A 22,489-nucleotide genomic window follows, 5' to 3' on the forward strand; every position below is an offset into this window, starting at 1 on the left:
TCTGGGGGCGGGGCGGGGCTTGGGGGCCAGGCTAGAGCAGCCAGCAGGCAGGGGAAACCGTAGTGGAGTTAACAGGGCTGCAGGCCACACCGGGAGCCCTGAGCCCACAGCCTCTTGGCCACAGGCTGGAGCTGCCCCCAGAGGAAGGCTCCCCATACAGCCCTGAGTTCTCCAGTGGCTGGGAGCCGCCGGCCACTGACCCACAGGGCCGTGCCTGGGAGGACCCGGTAGACAAACAGCTGCAGCATGAGCGGCGGCGCCATCAGGTGAGCAACCGACCCCCCCCCCGCCCCTGCCCAGATGACACAACTGTCGCCTGCCTCTGCCCCTGCCTGAGCTGCTGCTCTCCTCTCTCCCACAGCAAAGTGCCCCCCAGGTCGCTGTCAATGGGTGAGTGTCGCCCCAAGGTGGGACAGGTGGGGTCAAGGTGGGGTGCGTCCTGGGGGTTCCTGGTGCTGACTCCACTCCTTTTATCCGTCTTTCCTTCTGTCTTCCCGGCTCATCACAGGTGGGTGAGATGGTGATGAGGGAGAGGGGCCGGGGCTGGGAGGGAGGGAGATGGGAGGGAGGGGGCCCAGACTTGTAGGTCCAAGGGAGGAGGCCCCGATTCCAGGGCCTGAGGGAGGAGGGGTTGGGAGTGGGTAAAGGTGGGGAGGCTGGGAGAAGGCAGTGTGACTTCCCAGGGCGGGGGAGCTCCCTGTCTGGGTCCTTCACTAAAAGGATAGAGCCCCAGGTGGTGGAGGAAGAGACTGGGGAACTGGGCATTTGGGGTTTGAAGAAGGGCTTGAGGCTGGTGATTGGGACCTTGGAGACCCAGAGAAGGCCTGGGCCTTCAAGGGCAATAGGGCATGTTTCCGGGAAACTTGGGAAGTGGTAGTACTTCTGGGCTCCTAAAAGAGGTAAAGACTGAGAGGCTGGACCTCCCTTTCCCAAGGCTCTAAAGCAATTGTCTCAGTTCCTGCTGAGTGTTATACTGAGAGCCTTTACGGGTTAAAAAGTTGGGGAAGTTAAAGTTTGAGACCTGGACTCCTTAGTCTCTGGGAGAGAAAAGGGCTGGGGGTCTGAGTTCAGGATTCCAAAAAACAATGTGGGCACAGACTTGGGTCCTGGGGAAGATGGGGCATAGAGGAGCCAGGACTCTAGGGTCCTTGTGCAAGTCGCGGGCAGATGTGAGGAAGCGCTGTGGGATAAAACAAAGCCGCAAAACTGGAGGAGCACAGGGGGGTCTGGCCAAGGGCCCCGGCCCAGGGCCTCAGCAGGGACAGCGTGCTGGGAGCTGCCAGCCCCACACAGGGGGCGCCGCGGCCCTGAAGACCCCCCCTCTCCTTTGCACAGGTAGGCCTGATCCGGGCTGGGGTCCGTCTTCCTGGGGGCTCAGAGCACAAATCTTGCTCCCTTCCACCCCAGCCGCCTGGGCTTGCAGAACCTCCCCTCCCCTCCCCTCCCCTCCCCGATCTTGGTCTTGACACCTCCAGCTTTTACGTTCCTTCTCCGTGCCTCCCTTCTCTGCAGAGAAAACGAGAGTAACCCTTCCGGGAAGAGTTAGAAGTGTATAAGCTTATACAGGCTAGCAGCTAGCAGATCAAGGGCAGGGTAGAGCGCAGGTTCACATCCAGCTGCATGCACCGCAGACCTGCGTTACTCAAGGCACGGACTGCCGGGTCAGCCTGCCTGGATGTCAGTGTGGCAGTGCCTCTTTCTTGCTCTGTGACCTTTATATCATCATGCCACTTTATATCCCTGTTCTTCAACTTCTTCGCCTGTAAATTAGATGATAATCGAGTCTGCAGTGGGGGAGGAAAGGCATTCCAAATTCATGGTTATACCGAGGGCTGTGTTCAAAATCAGATTAGCCAGTCTATGTGACAGACTTTTAGCAGTGTTTGACACCTTGTAAGTGCCATATAAACTGTAAGTTAGCCAATGTTTGTATTAGAACTATGGGCTATCGTGGGGCGCCTGGGTGGCTTAGTCGGTTGAGCGTCCGACTTTCGCTTGGGTCATGATCTCGCGGTTCGTGGGTTCGAGCCCCGCGTCGGGCTCTGTGCTGACTGCCAGCTCAGAGCCTGGAGCCTGTTTCAGTCTGTGACTCCCTCTCTCTCTGAGACCCTCCCCTGCTCACGCTGTCTCTCTCTCTCTCCTAGAAATAAAAAATATTTAAAAAAAAAAAAGAACTATGGGCTATCGTAAGCATGAGCCCATTACATAGTAGATGCTTAATAAACAGCAACTGAGCTGCCTCTAGCTGTGTGATGGGGAAGCGATTTTCTGAGACTTAAATACCCTCATCTGTAAAAGGGAGGTGATGTCAGTGGCTAGTCTGTGCTGACAGCTCGGTGGCCAGGTACATAAGGAGCAAAATGCATTCAGGTTGTACTCCAACTTCAAATCTCTATTAACAGCATTAATCTGGCCCCCGCGTGACCCGCTGTGTGACCCCTGCTTGGCTCTAACCCAGCTCACACAATTCCCTACTGCCCAGAGCAGGGAGACTGGCTGCCTTCTTATCCCCAACCCGTGTTTGTCTCCACAGTCACCAAGACCCGGAACCAGAGGCTGAGCCCCAGCTGGAGCCCGAGGGGAAGTGGGTCCTTTGTAACTATGACTTCCAGGCCCGCAACAGCAGTGAGCTATCGGTGCAGCAGCAGGACGTGCTGGAGGTTAGAGGGGTGGGGGCCGCAGGGGGCCCAGCTGTAGCGGCAACACAGGCTGTGAGCCCTCCTCTCCTAACCCCCCTCAGGTCCTGGATGACCGGCGTAAGTGGTGGAAGGTTCGGGACCAGCGAGGCCAGGAGGGATACGTGCCCTATAATATCCTGACCCCCCACCGGGGGCCTCAGGCAAGCCGCAGCCTGGTGAGCCTGGGCCGACGCCAAGGTTTTGAGGGAAGGAGGCATGTGACGATCAAGTGCCAAGGGCCCTGGCAGAGGAGGTGGAAGGTGGGGTGCAGAAATTTACCTCCAGAAGGCGGGGGGTGGGGGCTGGGAACCCAGTCCTCTGACCCTAGCGCTCCTCCGGCCCCCCCCCCCAGGAGGACAGCACTCCCCCTCCCCTACCGGCCCCAGCTCCTGCCTCCCCTCGGCCCCCCTGGGACAGCTGCGATAGCCTCAACTTGGACCCTGTAGAGAAAGGTGAGTGGTGGCGGCACCCGCTCCGCCTGGTCTTCGCTTTCCAGTCAGGGGCACCAAGGTTCTGGCCAAATGGACCCCCAGCCCCTCGTGAGGACGCTGGAGTCTCCCTTCGGGCCCCAGGGCCCTTGGTCCTGAGTCCGCCCTCCCTCCCGCTTTCCCCGCCTGCAGAGAAATTCTCCCAGATGCTGTGTGTCAACGAGGAGCTGCAGGCGCGCCTGGCCCAGGGCCGCTCGGGCCCCAGCCGCCCCGCCCCGGGTCCCCGCGCCCAGGAGCCGCAGCTCAGCCCGCACTCGGACGCCTCGGAGGTCCGCGCCTGGCTGCAGGCCAAGGGGTTTAGCGCTGGGTGAGTGGCTGGTGCCGGCGGGGACCGGAGGAGGCGTGGGCGCCAGAGGGGGAGCCTTGGACTGGCCTAAGCGAGGGTCAGTGTGGGCAGTGAACGGCACCCTCGCCTCCGTGGGAAGCAGACACCCGAGCCCATCCACCCTCGCGTGCACTGCGATGGGGGTGGGCCTGGCGCCTTCGGCTGTGCGGGTCCGGCTGGACAAACGGCGGGGCAGCAGGGCCGGGGTTGGTGGGCCTGACCGTGCCCCCTCTGCCGCCCAGGACCGTGGCCGCGCTGGGTGTGCTGACTGGGGCGCAGCTCTTCTCCCTGCAAAAGGAGGAGCTGCGGGCCGTGAGCCCCGAGGAGGGGGCCCGCGTGTACAGCCAGGTCACCGTGCAGCGGGCGCTGCTGGAGGTGAGCCGGGCGCGGCCGGAGGGCACCCGGGCTCCCAGGCCAGCGGTCTGACTTCCACCCCGCTCTCCAGGACAGAGAGAAAGTGTCAGAGTTGGAGGCGGTGATGGAGAAGCAAAAGAAGAAGGTGGAAGGCGACGTGCAAACGGAGGTTATCTGACGCGACCCGGCTCCTCTGCCCCGTGTTGCGAGAAGCCCCGTGGGAGAAGGGGCTCTGCGGACTGCGCCCACCGGTGGAAGCAGAGCCCTCCCGAAGGCTCCACACCTGTACGGTGGAGTCTCCTGAGTGAGCGGACTGGCCGTGAGTGGGAGGGAAGGGCCACACTCGGGCCCTGGCACACTGTGATCCGCCGCCCAGTCTATAAACAGCCTCCTTTTAGCACGTCTTGTCGAGCTGCTGTCCCTTCTCTACCGCGCCACCAGGGGGCCCAGGAACTAGCCTCGCCCCAGCTACAGCGCCCGAGGAAAAGTAATCCACATGTCCCCACCTTTTTTGGTTTCTTTCACTGAACCTTCCTCCCCTTCCCCACCCACCCCGCGTCTGCACCCAGACAGGCTTCCTCCTCACCTCTCAGCCACCAGTCTGTCCGCTAGTCCCCCCCAGCTCTGACGTCCCTTGCACAAACTCCCTTCCTGACTTCACGGCCCTCTCAGCCCCAGAGCCCAGCATCTGAGGTCTGGTCCTGCCCTCCCCCAAATGCCCCCAGCCTCCCTCAAACACTGGGCTCCTGCACTTGCTTTCTGCGGGCTGGAAGTGACTTTCCGCGGGTGAACATCCTTCCTGGCCCAGCTCCAGTCCCCACCTCAGGGAAGGCTGCCCCATCCCCAGCGTCCACTTCACTCTGCCCACCACCAGGTGCCAGGGGCTCAGCCACAACGTGACTGCCTTCTGCACGTGCCACAAGCGTCCTGGTCACTCTTCTCCTCGGAGAGGACCTCCTCTTCCCCCACCGCTCGCCGAATCTCCCTGGGGCTCACCAGCTCTGCCCCCCTTTCCTTCCTGCCGAGATCACTTAGGGCAGCAGCCCCATACGCTGCCCTCCCCCAGGCTGCTGTCAACGCAGCAAAGGGGCCTGTTAAAACCTAGGTCCCAGCTCCAGTCCTGCCCAGGGCTGGCCGTCACCTCTCCAGCCTCCTCCCTACACGTGCACCCTACAGACTTTGCACCTGCTGCCCTCCTCATCCAGAAAACTCTTCCTGTAAACACCTACATGGCTCACTCCTTGGCACCTTCAGGTATGTGCCTGTGCCAGCTTTTCGGGGGAGCCTGCACGGAAGACACCCGAGTGCGTACACCCCTCCCACCCCCCCACCTGAAACACTTCTCGCTGGCTGCGCCATGCCTCCCCTCCTCCACCGCAGCCGCTCTTACCACTTCCTTCACCACTGTTCCCACCACTGCCAGGACGGGGCCTGGAAGGGAGACTGACCAGGAATGCAGGACACAATGCCCCGCCCTCCTCATCAGCCCCTGCACGACTTTTTCCAGAAGAGTCAAAATCGTACTTCTTTTTCCTCCTGAATTATCCCAAAATTTTAATGTTGGCAACTGACTCGAATCTGTTTTTAAAACCCTGCAGGTAAGACCCACGCTGCTACAACCCCTGGCATCTGACCCCACTGCCCCTCCCTGGCCTTGTGCCCAGGCCCCAGCTGGCCCTTCTTCCTGAAACCCCTTCCCCCCCCCCCCCCCCCCCCCCCCCCCCGGTGAGCACTCACCTACCCACCACTTAGGATCCTGGGGCTGGGCCACGGCCAGGGGAGGGACACGGTCACTGAGTGGCAACTTCACGACTTTTATTTGTGGTGCCTGTGCTTTGTCTCGAAAATACCTTCTCCCCCTGCCCCTGACAGTGGGCGGGGAGGGGGCAGCAAAAAATAGAGCCCTCCCTCCCTATTGCACACGGGCCCTATGTACAGGCCCACCTGGCCCAGGCTGGCGGGACTCTTGGCACATTCTCGGATCCCTGCTCAGAAACGGGAGGGGTGACTGGGGTGACATCACACGTGAGGGGGGACCTCCGGGTGGCCACTCTGGTCCTGGCACTTTCTGGTCCACGGTTCCTCCCTGGTCCCACCTCTGTCCCGGGCGCCCCGCACCACCACCCCCCTACCTGGCCACGGTGGGGGGGGGGGGGCAGCTCCTGGGGACTCTGTGCTCCCCTCCCAGGCTGGAGGCCCCGAAGGGAGGCTATGGCTTCTCAGAGACCCCCTGGGGGCCCTGTCACTCGTGCTCACACAGGGGAAGGGGTGCAGGGGGCAGAAGCAGCTGTATGAATACGGGTACGGGGGAAGGCCCTCCTCCAGAGTCACTTAGAAAGTTTGCTGATGACGCGAATCAGGGCTGCGTTCTCATCCTTGAGCCTCTGGTTGTCAGCCCGGAGGTCGGACAGGGCCTGGGCGGGGGGATGGGAAGGTCAGCTGGGGCCCTGGACGAGCAGAGCCTGCCCCCAGCACCCCCTTACCCTCACCTTCAGCTCCTCCTCCAGCTCCGCCGCCTTCGTCTCCAGGGCCCTGCGCTCCTGGAATAAATGGGAGAAGTGAGGCCTGGGGGGCTGAGCGAGGGGGGGGGGACAGGTCAGAGAACCCTCTTCAGCCCCCCGTGGCTGTGTGAGGCTGGGGACACGTGCGGCCCCACCCCAGCTGCCCCTACTCACGAATCTCTCCAGCTCTAGAAGCGCGGGCCTCTCTGCAAAGCGCTCCTGTCTCTGGTGACAAGAGAGCACAAAGTGCAGATCACTGTCCAAGCCACAAGAACGGGGACCCAGCCTCCCAGCTGGCCCTGCGCCTGAACAGGCACATCGGGGCCCCCACGGACCACCCCCGGGGCGCAGCAGCTCACCTGCGTGGCGCGCTCCAGCTCCACTTTGAGCTGCGCCAGTCGGAGCGTGGTCTCGGTCAGGGCCTCGCGGAGCCGCTCGTTCTCAGTGCGCAGCTCTGCGTACAGCTGGGGAGGGAGGAAGGGGAGACGGGTCAGGCCTGGCCGCCCAGCGCGGGGCTCGGCAGGCACAACGCAGAGAGAGGGCTGTAGGGCAGGTGGACAGGGGCCGACCCGTGGGGGCGGATCGATGGTGGATGGTGGGGTGGGTAGGGTCGCGAACCTTCCTGAAGCCTCCATCGGGCTCGTCAGATTCTGGCTGGGGGTCGCGCTGCCGCTGCCTGTGAGGTAAGGGGCCGCCCTCGGAAGTGCTGGGGGTGAGGAGGGCGGGTGTCAGCCGGGCTCCCCATGGCCGTGCAGAAGAGCCCATGCCCTTCCCTGCCCACCCTGTACCTGGACTCTGGGCTGCGGTCGGCCGGCTCCGCCTCCTCCCCCTGCGGGCGGAGGTGGGGTTCAGCCTGAGGCCTGAGGCCGGGAGGGGAGTCTGACCCACCACCCTGCCTCCTCAGCCCACCCCTAGCCCAGCTTGCCCCACCCCTCACCTCCGCAGGCCCCCTCCACTCTTTGCCGACTTTGCGGTGCTCCCTGGCGGCCTGTGGTCCCTGACCCTGCCCGTCAGGCGCCTCTGCTGGGGGGGAGGGGCAGGAATCAGCCCAGAAACCTGGGGAGCGGCCCCTCAAGTCAGGCCCTACACCTGACCCTGAGAAAACAGACTGCAGTGGGAGAGAGGGGAGGCCAGAGGTCAGAAGGATGACCTCCCAGAGACCAAACCTCACCTCTCAGGGCAGGGCCATCGGAATTCTCCACCCCGGGCACTCGTGGCCTCCTAGAGGGGTCCTGTGGGGGAAGGGAGGTCAGAGGGCAAGGGTATCTGGGACCACCCACCACCCGGTCACGTGACCCCTCTCACCAGGCATGATTTCTCTGGTTCCGGGGCCTTCCCTGCTGCTTTCTCTGCTTCCTTCAGGTCGGTCAGAGTCACACCCTGGCAGAGGGGTCCCAGAGGTCATGGCCCAGACCCCTCAGGACTTGAGTCCTGACTCCCAGCCACTCCTCCCTCGGACACAGGGGTCCAGGCCCCCAGCCCCTCCTCCCTCAGACCCGGGAGTCCTGGCCCCCAGCCCCTCCTCCCTCAGACCCAGGGGTCCAGGCCCCCAGCCCACCCCCACACCTGTGTGGACCTCCGAGACTGACGCATGAGCCGAGAGCGAGCTTTCCGCTGAGATTCTGACTCCTCATCCCGCACAGGCATCTGGTAGGACCTGAGTGAGAGATCCCAACCTCAGTGAGGGTTCCTGTGGGTCCTGTTCCCCTCCCACTGCTGATACCTTTCAGGGAAGGGAAGTTCTGCCAGAGGACTACATCTCCCAGCAGACCCTGGGACCCACTCCCCCTTGGGAGCACCTGCCTGAGGCCCTGGGGACTCCTGGGCAATGTAGTGTCTCCCTGCTGGGGAGACAGAGACCCCCCACCCCCTGCCTCTTCACCTCCGCCGGTCCCGGGAGTCGGCTGGGGGCACTGTGGAGGCTGCAGGGACATTTGGCTTCACTGGGGATACAGGCTCCGGAATCCTAGAAGGAGGAGTGGAGTTATCCAAGGGAGGACGCCTGGAGATCTCAGACCTGTGAAGCCATTCATCCAGCAAACATTGTTACTCAAGCTCCATAGCAGGTGCTGGAGATGCAACGATGAGCAAAAAAAAAGAACTGTCTCTGCCCCCGTGAGTCAAATATTTGTGACAAAGATGCAGACCCAACACCAAGCGTGAGAGGAGTCCAGCACAAAACAGGCCGGAAAGCTCCAGTCCTTCGGAGGAAAGAGCGAGCACGTGCACACACGGCTGCAGCACGGGCGGGTGGCCAGAGTGGGCCGCACACCCACAGACCCGAGGAAGGGAGCACGCAAGCCGGGGAGGGGTGTGTGCAGCACAGGCTCTGGGGCAGGAGTGTGGCCGCGTCAGAAGGGATGGAGGCGGCGGAGGGGACGGAGGCAACAGGAGGCCACCGGGCGCTTTTATCTGAGGCGCCTGGAGGAAAACTGCGGCGGGGGGGTGGGGGGGCAGAGAGCCCGGGGGCAAAAGGACTTGCTGAGCATGAAGCGGACAAGGCTGGGACCCGACCTGCTTACCCCCCCGCCCCCCGCAAGGCCCAGGCCCCTGGCTGGCACTCACAGGGCAGAGGGCTCCGGCACCTGCCGCGAGGGGGTGGGTGTGACTCTGGCGAGGCGGGGCTCCGTGGCCTGTGGGAAGAGAAGACCGGAGGAGGAGGAGGACATGCTCCTCAGTGAGGCCAGGCCTGCTCCCCCGCCCCTCACCCCACTCACCTGAAGGGAGGGCCCTTCCAGACGGGAGGAGGAGGCTGAGCGCTGCAGCCCAGCCCCAGGGCTGCCCTCGGCCCCCCGCCTGTCTGCGGGACCCAGGGCACCAGAGCTTCCTGTCTTCTGGAGGCCAAAGCGTCTGGGGAAGGGGGCCTCTTCCAGGGGCTGGAGAAGACAACGACCTTAGTTACAGAGGATCCTTCTCAGACACTTCAGGTGTTGTCCCCTGAAGGACCACAACAAACTACAATTCCCATCAGCCCCCATGGGCAGGTGCAGCCAGGAAAAAAAAAAAAGTTCTGGAAGATTCTGGAAACTGTCATCTTTACCCTACATACCCTGCAGAGAGGTTTACAGGATTCATAGCACCCAGCCCCTCCCCAAATAGCATGACCTCTAGAGGACCCACACTCACCAGGGGGCTCTGAGGGCTAGGGAGTGGCGGGGAAGACACACCGTTGAGAGTTCTGGATTCAGTACGGGGTGGTTCTATGGTGCAGGGAAAATGCAGATACCAGGTGCCTCTCAGAACCAGTGCCTCCTCCCTCAGACCGACAACCCCTCCACCCTCAGACTCAGAACCCCTCCTCCCCCAGACAGACCCAGGGGTCCAGACCCTCACCCCTCCTCCCTCAGACCCAGGAGTCCAGGCCCCCAGCCCCTCCTCCCTCAGACCAGCAGTCCTGGCCCCCAGCCCCTCCTCCCTCAGACCAGGAGTCCAGGCCCCCAGCCCCTCCTCCCTCAGACCCAGGGGTCCAGGCCCCCGGCCCCACCTCCCTCAGACCCAGGGGTCCTGGCCCCCGGCCCCTCGTCCCTCAGACCCAGGGGTCCTGGCCCCCGGCCCCTCCTCCCTCAGACCCAGGGGTCCAGGCCCCCAGCCCCTCCTCCCTCAGACCCAGGGGTCCAGGCCCCCAGCCCCTCCTCCCTCAGACCCAGGGGTCCAGGCCCCCAGCCCCTCCTCCCTCAGACCCAGGGGTCCAGGCCCCCAGCCCCTCCTCCCTCAGACCCAGGGGTCCAGGCCCCCAGCCCCTCCTCCCTCAGACCCAGGGGTCCAGGCCCCCAGCCCCTCCTCCCTCAGACCCAGGGGTCCAGGCCCCCAGCCCCTCCTCCCTCAGACCCAGGGGTCCAGGCCCCCAGCCCCTCCTCCCTCAGACCCAGGGGTCCAGGCCCCCAGCCCCTCCTCCCTCAGACCCAGGGGTCCAGGCCCCCAGCCCCTCCTCCCTCAGACCCAGGGGTCCAGGCCCCCAGCCCCTCCTCCCTCAGACCCAGGGGTCCAGGCCCCCAGCCCCTCCTCCCTCAGACCCAGGGGTCCAGGCCCCCAGCCCCTCCTCCCTCAGACCCAGGGGTCCAGGCCCCCAGCCCCTCCTCCCTCAGACCCAGGGGTCCAGGCCCCCAGCCCCTCCTCCCTCAGACCCAGGGGTCCAGGCCCCCAGCCCCTCCTCCCTCAGACCCAGGGGTCCAGGCCCCCAGCCCCTCCTCCCTCAGACCCAGGGGTCCAGGCCCCCAGCCCCTCCTCCCTCAGACCCAGGAGTCCAGGCCCCCAGCCCCTCCTCCCTCAGACCCAGGAGGCCAGGCCCCCGGCCCCTCCTCCCTCAGACACGGGAGTCCTGACCCCTAGCCCCTCCTCCCTCAGACCCAGGGGTCCAGGCCCCTCCTCCCTCAGACACGGGAGTCCTGACCCCCAGCCCCTCCTCCCTCAGACCCAGGAGTCCGGACTCCCAGCCCCTCCTCTCTCAGACCCAGGAGTCCTGACCCCCAGCCCCTCCTCCCTCAGACCCAGGAGGCCAGGCCCCAGCCCTTCTGTCATAGATCTAGAAACCCAGACCCTGCCCCTCACCTGTGGGGCCTTCTTCTTCATCCTCGTCCTGTATGGGGGGACCCCCTGCTCCCCCAGGACGGCGTTCCTTGGACAGGTCTTGGAGGGAAATCTTCTCTCGGCTGCTCAGACGACACACAGAGCTCCTGGAGGGAAGGCGAGGGCATTGGGGTCCGGGCCCCGGGAGCCTCCACCTGCCCACCCAGGCGCCTGCCCACTACCTTCGGTGTCTGCTGCTGGGAGGCACCTGGGGCTCCTGGCTCCGGCTCTGAGAAGCTTCCTTTTGATTCCGCAGCTGCAAGGGGACAAAGGAGGCTACCAGGAGGACCCCACGCGGCCCACGTCCAGGGCCAGAAGGCACAGCCGTACTGGTGGGAGGACGCACCACCTGCAGTGAGGCCCCTCCCGGCGGGCACGGGGCATCTGGGAACCCCTGCACTCCACCTCCTGGCTTGCCCGCTCTGCTCTCCTCCCCGCAAGGGTCTCTCGACCTCCCAGGGTGCCCTGCTCACGGGGGACACGGTCATGCCCCTGCCACCTCTCTAGGGCTCACGGGGGCACGGCCCCGAGCTCTGCAGCTCATACAGCCTTTGCACAGAGGATCCCCCTCCAGGACAGTCATCCCATCTCCCACCTCCCCAGGGACAGGACCCCCTGCGGGCTGAGGGCGCACCCTGGTTCCCCCAGAGACAGGACCCCCTGCGGGCTGAGGGCGCACCCATACCTGTGCTCCCTCCTCACTGAGGGCTGACCTGTGCCTCAACCCCCAGGAAGAAATCGGTGGCCGACCACCGTCACCCTCACACTGCTCCTCAGCCTGGCGTTCAAGGCCCCGATTCAGGGCAGGCCCAGGCCTCTCTGCCTCACACTCCCCTCCAGGCACCACGTTTTCCTACCCCCCGAGCCCTGGCACGTGCTGTGCCCTCAAACCCAAGCACACGCCCTGGGTCTGAGAGGCTGTCGGCCAGGCCAGAACCGTGCCCTTTCCTCCCAGGGTCATCACGACCAACCTTCAAACAGAGGGAGGTGTCCATCTACCCGCCACCTACTGGGAGGTCCAGGCCGAGCGCCTGGCCCCCAGGAGGCCTCCGGGGATGCCTCTTGCTACCAACCGGGCTTCCTATCCGCCAAGCAGGTTCCAAATGTCTGTGTTCAGGGGCATACACGTGTGCTCCTCGAGGCACCGCAGGCAGGCACCCCGCGCCCCTCCTCATACAGCAAAGATGCGCACGCTGTTATCCCCATGTTACAGGGGAGGAAACTGAGGCCCAGGGAGTTTAAGTGACCAGCCCCAGCTCACACAGCAAGTCCATGCCAGAGCCAGGATTCAGTGCCCAGAGCCCACGCTGTCCAGCGCTTCACCCTGCATTTTTCTAGCAACAAGGCCTGGCTTCGGGCTGGCCGGGCAGCTTTGCGGGGCTGAGGAGACCCAGCATCCTCCAGGTCCCCAGGCAGGGACACTGGGGAGCCAGGGAGCGGCCGGGAAGGAGGGAGCCCCAGACACTCACATCCTCCTGCTTCCGGGCCAGCTCCTCCAACAGGCTCAGCACCTCTTCATCCGCCAGGTCGCAAGGACGCTGGCCCTGGGGGAAGCGCAGAAGAGAAGGGGCGGAGGAAGGCGGAGGTGAGGGGGCGTCCCTCCCCCAGCCCCTCCGTCCCGAGCAGCCCGGCCCGCCGCGTGGGTCGGCGAGTCCTCCCTCCCCCAGCCCCTCCGTCCCGGGCAGCCCGGCCCCCGCCGCGTGGGTCGGCGAGTCCCCCCTCCCCCAGCCCCTCCGTCCCGGGCAGCCCGGCCCTCACCGCGTGGGTCAGCGAGTCCATGCCCCCGCCATGCTCGGCCAGCAGGCGGCAGGCGTCCTCCACTCCCCAGTGGGCCGCGGCATGCAGGGGGGTCCAGCCGTCCCCGTCCCGGAGCTCTGGGTCGTAGCCAGCCTGAAGCAGCAGCCTGGGGGCCAGGGAGGCTCGGAGTCAAGCGCCAAGATGGGATCCGCGCCAGGGGCTGCCGTCGCTGGCCGCGCTGAGGGCCAGCAGCGGCGGCACTGAAGCGATCCCAGGCCGATGGCGAGGGCCTTTGCGTGGAGCCCCTCCCCTGGCCTGGCGGGCAGCTTCAGAAACCCTGCCCCTTGTCCGGGGACGAGGCGGGAGGCTAAGTCTTGACGGTCACCCCTGGGTGCAGGTCACAGAGCCTCAGAGCCCGTGAAAGGCTGAGGCCCCAGCAGGGGTAGCCGCGGGGCAGTGATGTTCCAGGAACCCGCCGGTGCAGGTGGCGGCTCTCAGCCAAGGTGATGCTGGCCGCAGCGGGAGAGGGTCCAGGTTGCCACAGCTGAGGGGTGGGTGCCAGGGGTGTTACTAACACCTTAGGGTGCGAAGGACGGTCCCACAGCAAAGACTGATCTGGTCCCAAACCCCACTAGTGGCGAGTCTGAGGAGCCGCGGCTTGGAGGACACCAAGCACAGACCGGGGGGGGCGGGGGGGCTGGCATCAGGTTCCGTGTCCGTGGAACAAGCCAGTACGTGGTGGGAGGGTGGACAGGGTTCATCAGACTTTCAAATGGAAGGGCCTCCGTGGGGGCGCCCGCTAACCTGTCACTCACTTCCCGAAGCTGCACGCGGTCACCAGGGAACCCCAGGCCAGCGCTCAGGCGGCCCCCCTCCCACTCCTCCACCGCCCTGTTCAGGCCCTTCGAGGCCCCCAGTTCTCAACCCACAGGGGACACCTGGCCGTGTCCAGACGTGTCTGGTCGTCCTGAGTGTGGGGGGCGCTCCTGGCATCCAGGGGAGAGCCCAGGGACGCTGCCTGGCTCAGCACCCTATGAGGGAAGGGCGCCCCCTCCCCAGTCACCAGTGTGCACTCGGGCCCACGTCACGTGGCCTGCTTCCCCGGTCACTTGTCTGCCTCCCCAGCGAGGCTAGGGGCTGCTTGTGGGCCCAGACCTGTCTCACCTGCCACGATGTCCCCAGACCTAAAGGACGGCCTGGCATAGAGCAGGTGCTCAGTAAGTAAGGGCCGAGTGTGCACCTCTACTCTGCCCGGGGTCAGTTACCTCCTCCCACAGATGCGGCCGCCCCGAGGGCGGTGCTGGAACGGAACCACTTCCCCCCCTGCCAGACAGTGAGCTGCCCCCAGATTCCGACTCCCCCCCACTTAGTAACCATGCCTAAACACATGGTCACCCGGCTCAAGGGGGATCTCCCAGGGGTCCTGGCAGCTGTGACAGTCCAGGGGAGTAACTGGGATGAGGCCAAGAAAATGCTACCTCAGTGTTCAGCGTGCGTCACTTCAGGATTATTCTTTTAAAAGGAGTCATTGGGGGTGTCAGTGGCTTAGTCGGTTAAGCATCCGACTCTTGATTTCAGCTCAGGTCAGGATCTCATGGTTCATGACTTCGACGGTGGGGTTCATGACTTCCTGTTGGGATTCTATCTCTGACGCTCTCTTTCAGTCAAAATAAATAAACTTAAAAAAATAAAATAGGGGCACCTGGGTGGCTCAGTCAGTTAAGCCTCTGACTTCGGCTCAGGTGAGGACCTTGCAGTCTGTGAGTTCCAGCCCCATGTCGGGTTCTGTGCTGACAGCTCAGAGCCTGGAGCCTGCTTCAGATTCTGTATTTCCCTCTCTCTCTGCCCTTTCCCCACTCATGCTCTGTTACTCTCTGTCTCAATAATAAATAAGTATAATAATAACAATAATAAAAAAAGGAATCAACATTTGCTCCTTTTGTCCTGTCCTCCTCCCTGCAGTCTGGGATGCAGATGCAATGGCAGGAGGTGAAGCAGCCACCTAGGACTCAGGTGGAAGCCATAGGCAGAAGAGGGCAGGGCTGGGTGCATGACGGGGCCTGACCATTCACAGTATCCCACTCCCCTGCCATAGGGATTGGCTTCGGGACAGGCAGGTGCCCGCGGCAGCTCGGTGAGCATCAGGCCTGAACTTTTGCTGCAAGAATGGAGGACGAGGCATTCTACTTTTGCAGCAGGCAAGCAACTAGGTCATGAACCTGGAGCTACTAGGGGTCATCTCCAGCACCTCCTGGGAAAACCTGCCTAAAAACCCAACACAGAGGTGAGCAGAGTTGAGGGATTCATCTCTACTCCACCTCCACACTACAAATAAAGGATAAATCACAAAGAGAGAGGAATTAGAAGAGAATATGACAATGAGAACCAACCACCCCAACAGAAGAGGGTGAGGCACCCAAACATGGATGGCAGCAAGGGATCACACGCTGCACTTTAAAATACATAAGCGCCAGATAACCTGGCTTCAAATACAGAAATAAACAACTGCTGGACCTACAAGGACAAACAGGCAAAATCCATAAGCACAGTAGGAAAGCACAGTAGGGGCGCCTGACTGGCTCAGTCCGTGGAGCGTGAGACTCTCAATGAGCGTGAGACTCTCGATCTCAGGGTTGTAAATTCAAGCCCTTCATTGGGCGTAGAAATTACTTGAACATAAAATCTTAACAACCACCAAAAAAATGTACGTCTCTCACAGTAACTGACAGAGTAAGTAGACAGAAAAAAAATCCGTTAAAAATACAAGAGACTGAAGCAGCATGACTACAAAGGTGACCTAATAACCTATATAGAAGACTGTCCTTGACAACACACTTCATTCCCAGCTTACACGTACGGGGGATAAAGCAAACCACTGTGAATTTTGGAAATCTGAAAGCATACAGAATGCATTCTGTGACCACAGTGCCATCAAGCCAGGAAATGGGCACTGAGACAATGACTGGAAAATCCCATGCATCTGAAATTAAGGACATCCTTCTAAATAATCCAGAGGCTGCAGAAGAAAGATTACAAACTAGAAAATGTTTTGAACTGCAGGACAATGAAAAGCCTACACAGCAGGACTTGTGGACACGGCAAAGGCTCTATTTAGAGGAAAATACTCCGTCTACAATCATAAATTTAAAAATGTGCAGGAAGGTGGGAGACAGCGAGAAGGAAGAGACCAGCCCAGTGCGAAGAGCAGGGAAGGGGGGACCACGCCAGCCCCGCTCACCTCATCACTTCGATGTAGCCCTTCGCGGCGGCCACGTGCAGGGCGGAGGCCCCTGTGCGGGGGTGCCGGGCCTCGGGCATGGCGCCCCCGTTCAGCCAGCATCTTGTGTCATGCAGGAGCAGTTCCTCCTCGGCCCGTTTGGCCGCCTCCACATCCACACCTGGGAAGACGAGGAGCAGTGGTAGGATTCACACCCAGAGCCCAGGAGACACGGGGGCCCCTTGCTCTGCATGCTACTCTGGGGCTCGAGGGACCCGGACTTCCCAACGGGGCCTCCAAGGCACTGCTGGGAGAACGGGGCATCGCAGGCCCTTCTCCCATTTCAACCAAAGCATCACCTTTCTCATTACTCTTAAGTACAAACCCGGCACCTGGTTATGTCGAATCCTCCTAGGCACCACCAGTAAAATCCTGAGCCTACGTCTGCATGCACTGTCAGGGCCTTTTCTATCACCCTGAGTAGGATAAACCAGGCAAAGAGCCACCAGACCCCGGGGCTGTGTTACTGGGGAAACAGCTTTCCCTGACCGGGTGCGGATTCCCGTGCAGCCGTGCCGTCACCTGCGGCATCAGGAGAGCTAAGCGCGCTGCTCTGTCGGCCAGCTCCAGCACATCCTTCTGGTTTCCTGCAAACCTCTTCTGCGTTTATGGATGCAAAGGCCAAGTTAGGACTTCACGTGGAAGTGGATTTGGGATCGACAGGCAGTCTTGTTGAGGCGGGAGTAGTATCTGTTGCCGGTCACCGAGAACCTGCATTCTGCATGCCCTCTACTGAGACAGGAGTCAGAAAGGGTCTCTTCCAGCGAATGGTCAATCTCTCTCCTGGAAAGTTTATTGGCATCCATTGTTTTTTCAACTGTGAGATTTCTCACACTTATCAAAGTGCTGGCATGGAGCTGAGCCGCCCTGCTCAACGGCCGTCCGCCACAGGCAGCTACTGAGCGCCTGAACTGCAGGCAGTCCAAACCAAAACGTGTTATGAACATAATATACACACTGGACTTCGATGTGCGGGGAAAAAAGAGTGTGGCACGGGGCGGCCGGGCGGTTCAGTGGATTAAGCATCTTGACTCTTGATTTCAGCTCAGGTCATGATCTCAGGGTTCATGAGTCCGAGCCCCATGTGGGGCTCTGCGCTGAAAGCATGCAGCCTGCTTGGGATTCTGTCTCCTCCTCTCTCTCCCTCAAAATTAATAAACTTAAAAAAAGTGCACAGCCACCTATAGATTGTTTTCTTTATAGTGACTAACGTTGACATGATAATATCTTGGACACACGTAGTTAAGTAAAATATATTACTAAAGTTAATTTCACCTGCTTCTTTTAACTCTCTTAAATGCACCCACTTAAAAATCTGTTACACGGTGGCTTACACCAGCTTTTCATGTGACGGCACTGGACAGAACCCCCATGGCACCACCACTTGGGCTTAAAAATTAAAACAGAGACAGCAAAAGCTGGGTGCCCCCCACCAATCTCACCTCGGGTTCGTGACGGTGTGTCTTGTTACAAACTCCCTACACACCCACAAACGGCGCCCTAAGTCTGTGCTGGGGTCCCAGAGCGCAAGGTGCCCCGGAATAGGCTGCGCGACTGCGCCACCTGCTGGCACCCAGAAAACTCACGCCCAAAGTGCAATGGTGGGGCAGAAAGATGTCCAAGGAATGTTTGGGAGGTCAGGGCCCACCTGGCGGGCCCAGGCTGGGGTGGAGAGGCCAGCATGGTGCTGGGGACTCAGGGACACCCTCCCCCAAACCCCGCACACAACTTCCTTAGAGGGAATCACCTTCAATCCTATTACAGATGCACAGGCCTGCCTTGGGCAGGGGAGGGTGGGGTGCTGTTCAACAACCACTAGTTAGTGTCCTTCTGCATGTGCACACATCCTTCTGCACTCTGCTGTTCGCTGAGATTTGCCTGCGTTTATTGACGGAGCCCTTGATCGGGGCTGGCAAACCTGTCTGGTTTTCCCCTGTGTTGTCATGATGGTAAAATACAAAACCTCATGTCCATTAAGCAGTCATTCCCCGTACCTCCCGTACCTCCCTCCCCCGGCCCCTGGTGACCCCTAGTCTACTTCCCATCACTAAGCTTTGCCCATTCCGGAAGCCACCTGTGTCTGTGAATGAAGTTTTACTGGCACGCTGCCACGCCCACCGTGGACACGGGGCCCCTCGCTGTGCGGGAGGTGGGGGAGGGCGGCCACGGGCCGGGTGCTGACTGCACTTTCCAGAGTCTCATCCTTCACAGAAGCTGCTGCCCCCCTTCCAGAGCGCTCCTTTACATCGGTGATGTACCCACCTTCCTCTGAGGGAGGCCCCGCCTCTCCCGCTGCCAACGACCCCCCCAGGACGATTCCTGTCTGAGAGTGGGAGGGCCTCTCTGCTGGCTTAGCAGCAGAACGCTGGATGCCCCGTCCCGCCCAGTTCTGTGTCCCTGGGGGTCGGACTACAGCCAAAGTGGCTGCACAGGACAGGCCCGACCCACGTGCCCAGGGCAGCTCTGCAGCAGGGCCGCGCTGGCCTCCCCGGCATCGACTCTCCCTCCCTCCCGAGGTCTTCACTTTCCTTACCCTGCACTCGCCCGCACAACTCCCACAGGACTGCGCCTTGGTGGCGGGGCTTCGTGGGTGGCCACGTCGTCACCCAGCCTACCACCCATCCCTCTCGTCCCCGCGACTGGCTAGGGCTGGCTCAGACCAAAGGTTGCGGCCAGGTGACTGAGGAAATCTAGCCCTGGTTCAGCTGAAGAATCAGCCTGCACTGTTAGGAGCTGGGCTTCGTACGCCACTGAGAGAATCTGCCTCAGAAAGAAGTCAGTGCAGGGCTCAGTCAGTTAGGCGTCCGATTTCCGCTCAGGTCATGATCTCACAGTTGGCGGGTTCAAGACCCCCATGTCGGGTTCTGTGCTGACAGCTCAGAGCCTGGAGCTGCTTCGGATTCTGTGTCTCCTTCTCTGCCTTTCCCCACTCATGCTCTCTCTCTCCTTCAAAAATAAATAAACATTAAAAAAAAATTTTACAGGCATGTGGGTGGCTCAGTAGGTTAAGCGTCTGACTTTGGCTCAGGTCATGATCTCACAGTTCGTGAGTTCGAGCCCCACAGCAGGCTCTGTGCTGACAGCTCAGAGGCTGGAGCTGCTTCAGATTCTGTGTCTCCCTCTCTCTTTGCCCTCCCTCTGCTCACACTGTCTCTCTCTATTTCTCTCAAAAATAAACAAACATTAAAACAATTATTTAAAGATTAAGACGCTTAGTCAACTAAGCCACCTAGGTGCCCCCTAAAAAAAGATTTTTGAAGGGGCACCTGGCGGGGGTCGGTCAGTCAGTTGAGCGTCCAACTCCAGCTCAGGTCATGATCTCATGGTTCGTGAGTTCGAGCCCCATGTCGGGCTCTGTGCCGACAGCTCAGAGCCCGGAGCCTGCTTTGGATTTTGTGTCTCCCTCTCTCTCTGCTCCTCCCCCATTGACATTCAGCCTCTCTCTCAAAAATAAACATTAAAAAGATTTAAGTTTTTAAAAAATTTAAAAAAAAATGAAGTCAATGCAGAGTTCAGTACAGTGATAGTTCTGACTTGGTGCCCCTAGATCAAACCATGCCTGAAGTCTGTTAATTCTTAGACTTTGGTTACATGGCCCATAAATTCCCTTTTTATTTTAAACTGTGGTAAAAATACATCTCAGATTTACCATCTTAACCCCTGTTAACGGTGCAGCTCAGTGGCATTAAGTGTACTCAGGCCGCTGTGCAATCTCCACCACTATCTGTCTCCAGAACCCTCTCATCTTACAAAACTGAAACCCTGTCCCCATTAAACAGCACCTCCCTGGTCCCCCCCCTCCCCCTGGGACCCACTACTCCACTTTCTGCCTCTATGAATTTGACCATTTTAGTCCTGTCCCTCCTAGCGTTAGACGCACACAGCACGTGCACACTCGTGCTCGCCTCTCTCCCGGAGCACACTGCCCTCGAGGTTTGCTCACACTATGGCACGTGTCCCAATCTCTTGCCTTTTCCAGGCTGGATAATAATGCTCGGTCCTGCACACGCCACACGTTGTTCAGCCATTTCTTGGCTGCGGGACACGTGGGCTGTCTCCGCCACGTGCCACGGGGAGCAGCAGCCGCTGGGGGCGCGCAGTGCCAACGGCCTCTAGGGCTGAGCCGTGCGCGCGGCCGCAGGGCCTTCCCACGGGGACAGCTGCCACCCTCAGCAGCCAGGCTAGTTCTCAGTCACAAAGGGAGAAAGGTGCCTCCGTCCAGCGCGGCGTGGGGCGCATCTCCCGGAGCGGCAGCAGGCAGGGCCGGGCCCAGGGCGGTCACCACGGCGGGGTGAGGAGGGCGAGGGGAGACCGAGGGCAGGGCGCGCCCACAGGAGGCCCGGAGGGGAGGCTACAAGGTGCCCCGGCCGACAGCGCAGCACCAAAGCCAAGGTCCTGCTGCCCATGGAAGAGGAACAATGTGACCCCCTGTGTCCTTGTTCTAGGAGATACAGGCTCCCAGGTCAGGACCAGGGTCACAGTGTCTGCGACGTGCTCTCGAGATGGCTGGGAACAGAGAGGGAGGCAGCCCGGGAGGGAGAAAGAAAAGGAAGGAAAGGGGGTGGGGGAAGAGTGCTATTTATGTATAGTGGGGGGAGGGGAGAGGCAGGGCGAATGCAGATGCGCCCAAATGTTAAAAACTGATGAATCTATACCATATGACCCCATTCATACAAAACGTTCAAAAACGTGTAGGGACAGGAAGCAGATGCGTGGTCTCCTAGGGCTGAGCGGGTGCCCGCTGAGGGCTCTGGCTTCTCTGGGGCGAGTGAAGGCCTCTGAACCCACGTGGCGGCGGAGGCACAACACCGAGCCTCGCTAGCCTCCGAGAACCAAACCGGCTGGGGCTCACACCTGCACAAAGCTGTAAATCCACCCGAAGCTCAGGCAGGGTCACGTGGGCGCCCCCGAAGGCTGGCGTCCCAACCTCTGTCCAGGCCTGAGGTTTTTCAGAGTGACAAGTCAGAGAAGGGAGAAGCGGCTCAGCTCTGCCTCCACGCCCGCCCCCCACGTTCGCTGGGACCCCAGGCGCCAGCAGCCAGCCTGCCCAGCCGAGCCGGATCCGGGTGTCACCTTCCACGCCCCAGGGCGTGCTCAGCAGCAGAGCCTCCCGACCCCCAGGCCCGGCGCCCACACCTTTCCAGCGGCTGCCCTTCTGAAGCAGGAGCAGCAGCCCACAGCCATGTACTCCAGGTCGCTCAGGCCGCAGCCTGCCCTACACACCCCACGCATCGGCTGCTTCTAGGCAGCTGCTTTGGAGGAAGTACGTTTGAACGTGAGCCCCCCTGAGAACTTGCTAGAAGCAACGCACATTCTCCCTAGAAATATGAACACGGCCATACACAGTTTCAGGGGGTCCTGGGCCCCATGTTAAGGACCCCGGGGTTCAGTGACCACGCACACAGGGAGCCCAATCCCCCTCTGTGAACACTCCCGAGAGGACCATCTCACCTGAGAGAGCCCCGGACAGGCCCCCACACCTCACCTCCTCACTCACGCCAGGGGTAAAATGACAATCTGGGTGAATGAACATCGGGTCAGGCTCTTACCGGCGCCCACTGGTGGCACACACCCTTTACACGATGGCCCGATGTTCCAAGCAACCCAAGGACAGGTCCCCGTACTCCCACCTCACAGGCAAGGAACCCGGAGCAGAGAGGGTCCGAGAACCCCAGGAAACGGCGGGGCCGGCCTCCGAGGCCTGCAGCCTGCTCAAAGCACCAGGCGCCCACCTCGGTAGGCGATCTCCGCCTTCAGCAGCCCCTCCATGGCGTCCGACTCGGCCAAGTCCAGGGGCAGGTCCCCATCGCTGTTGACGGCGGCAATGTCAGCCCCGTGGCTCAGGAGGTACCTGGGGGCGGGGGCGGGGAGGTCAGGGCTGCGGGGTCTGCGCCCTGGCCCCCGTGCGATCCCACTTCCCTCTCCCGCCTCACCTGGCGATGTCCAGGTACCCACAGGAGGCAGCCACGTGCAGGGGCGTCCAGCCCTCGTTGTCCGCCTGGTTCACCGTGGCGCCCTGCTCCACCAGGAAGTGCACCACCTCCAGGTTCTCATCAATGCAGGCCTGGGCGCAGGGGCACGGCCGTCAGCCCTCCCTCATCCAGGGTCTGCGCGCCCAGCAAGCAGGACCCCCGAGGGGCTGTGGCAGACCCCGGGAACACGCAGTCATGACATCCAAGGGAAAAACTCAGATGACCCTGGAAGGCACTGGCCCTGCCCCTGGAGCCCCCTTCAGCTACCCAGCTATTTAAGACTCCCCGGCCTCCCAAAGGTTAGGTCAGCTGGGCATCTGGGGCTCAGTGGGGACCATGAGAACAAGACACCCAGATCCCTGCAAGTATGAACTGGATAAGGAAAGGTGGCTTTTTTCTCCAGTGTACAAAATCCTGAATATTACGTCCAATGTACCCCAGGCACCACCCACACGACCAGGCTTCCAGTGATGAAGCCCTCCTCCCACAGACCATGGAGTCTAGGACCCCACCCACCTCCTCCCTCGGACCCTGCAGTACTGACCCTAGCCCCATCCTCTCTCAGACCCTGGAATCCTGAGCCCCCCCCCC

The 22,489-nt window shown here is 61.4% G+C and overlaps 2 protein-coding genes across 3 annotated transcripts in view; one reads left to right on the plus strand and one right to left on the minus strand.

Moving 5' to 3' along the window:
• EPS8L1 (EPS8 like 1) overlaps positions 1–4,239 on the plus strand; it is an 11,199-nt gene extending 6,960 nt beyond the window's left edge. The window contains exons 11-18 of the mRNA XM_039244087.1: positions 125–266; positions 362–390; positions 2,534–2,660; positions 2,741–2,854; positions 3,031–3,130; positions 3,299–3,473; positions 3,734–3,866; positions 3,937–4,239. Coding sequence (XP_039100018.1) covers positions 125–266; positions 362–390; positions 2,534–2,660; positions 2,741–2,854; positions 3,031–3,130; positions 3,299–3,473; positions 3,734–3,866; positions 3,937–4,023 — 907 coding nt within the window. The 3' untranslated portion in view covers positions 4,024–4,239. The remainder of the gene's footprint in view (positions 1–124; positions 267–361; positions 391–2,533; positions 2,661–2,740; positions 2,855–3,030; positions 3,131–3,298; positions 3,474–3,733; positions 3,867–3,936) is intronic.
• A 1,400-nt stretch (positions 4,240–5,639) lies between these two features.
• Positions 5,640–22,489, minus strand: part of PPP1R12C (protein phosphatase 1 regulatory subunit 12C) — a 20,485-nt gene continuing 3,635 nt past the window's right edge. The window contains exons 2-22 of one of the 2 annotated variants that reach the window (XM_039244154.1): positions 21,860–21,990; positions 21,659–21,777; positions 15,888–16,047; positions 12,671–12,815; positions 12,382–12,456; positions 11,095–11,168; positions 10,895–11,019; positions 9,473–9,546; positions 9,064–9,222; positions 8,912–8,979; positions 8,229–8,363; positions 7,913–8,003; positions 7,652–7,726; positions 7,518–7,578; positions 7,284–7,366; positions 7,135–7,175; positions 6,965–7,052; positions 6,706–6,810; positions 6,521–6,571; positions 6,335–6,385; positions 5,640–6,259 (exon numbers count right to left, since the gene is read on the minus strand). In XM_039244154.1, the coding sequence (XP_039100085.1) occupies positions 6,173–6,259; positions 6,335–6,385; positions 6,521–6,571; positions 6,706–6,810; positions 6,965–7,052; positions 7,135–7,175; positions 7,284–7,366; positions 7,518–7,578; positions 7,652–7,726; positions 7,913–8,003; positions 8,229–8,363; positions 8,912–8,979; positions 9,064–9,222; positions 9,473–9,546; positions 10,895–11,019; positions 11,095–11,168; positions 12,382–12,456; positions 12,671–12,815; positions 15,888–16,047; positions 21,659–21,777; positions 21,860–21,990 (1,998 nt within the window). In that variant the 3' untranslated portion in view covers positions 5,640–6,172. Of the gene's footprint in view, positions 6,260–6,334; positions 6,386–6,520; positions 6,572–6,705; positions 6,811–6,964; positions 7,053–7,134; positions 7,176–7,283; positions 7,370–7,517; positions 7,579–7,651; positions 7,727–7,912; positions 8,004–8,228; positions 8,364–8,911; positions 8,980–9,063; positions 9,223–9,472; positions 9,547–10,894; positions 11,020–11,094; positions 11,169–12,381; positions 12,457–12,670; positions 12,816–15,887; positions 16,048–21,658; positions 21,778–21,859; positions 21,991–22,489 lie in introns of both variants that reach the window. The other variant, XM_039244153.1, reaches the window with a different exon arrangement.

The sequence above is a fragment of the Hyaena hyaena genome, unplaced genomic scaffold (genome assembly GCF_003009895.1).
Source record: "Hyaena hyaena isolate Hyena2069 unplaced genomic scaffold, ASM300989v1 scaffold_235, whole genome shotgun sequence".
Lineage (NCBI taxonomy): Eukaryota > Metazoa > Chordata > Mammalia > Carnivora > Hyaenidae > Hyaena > Hyaena hyaena.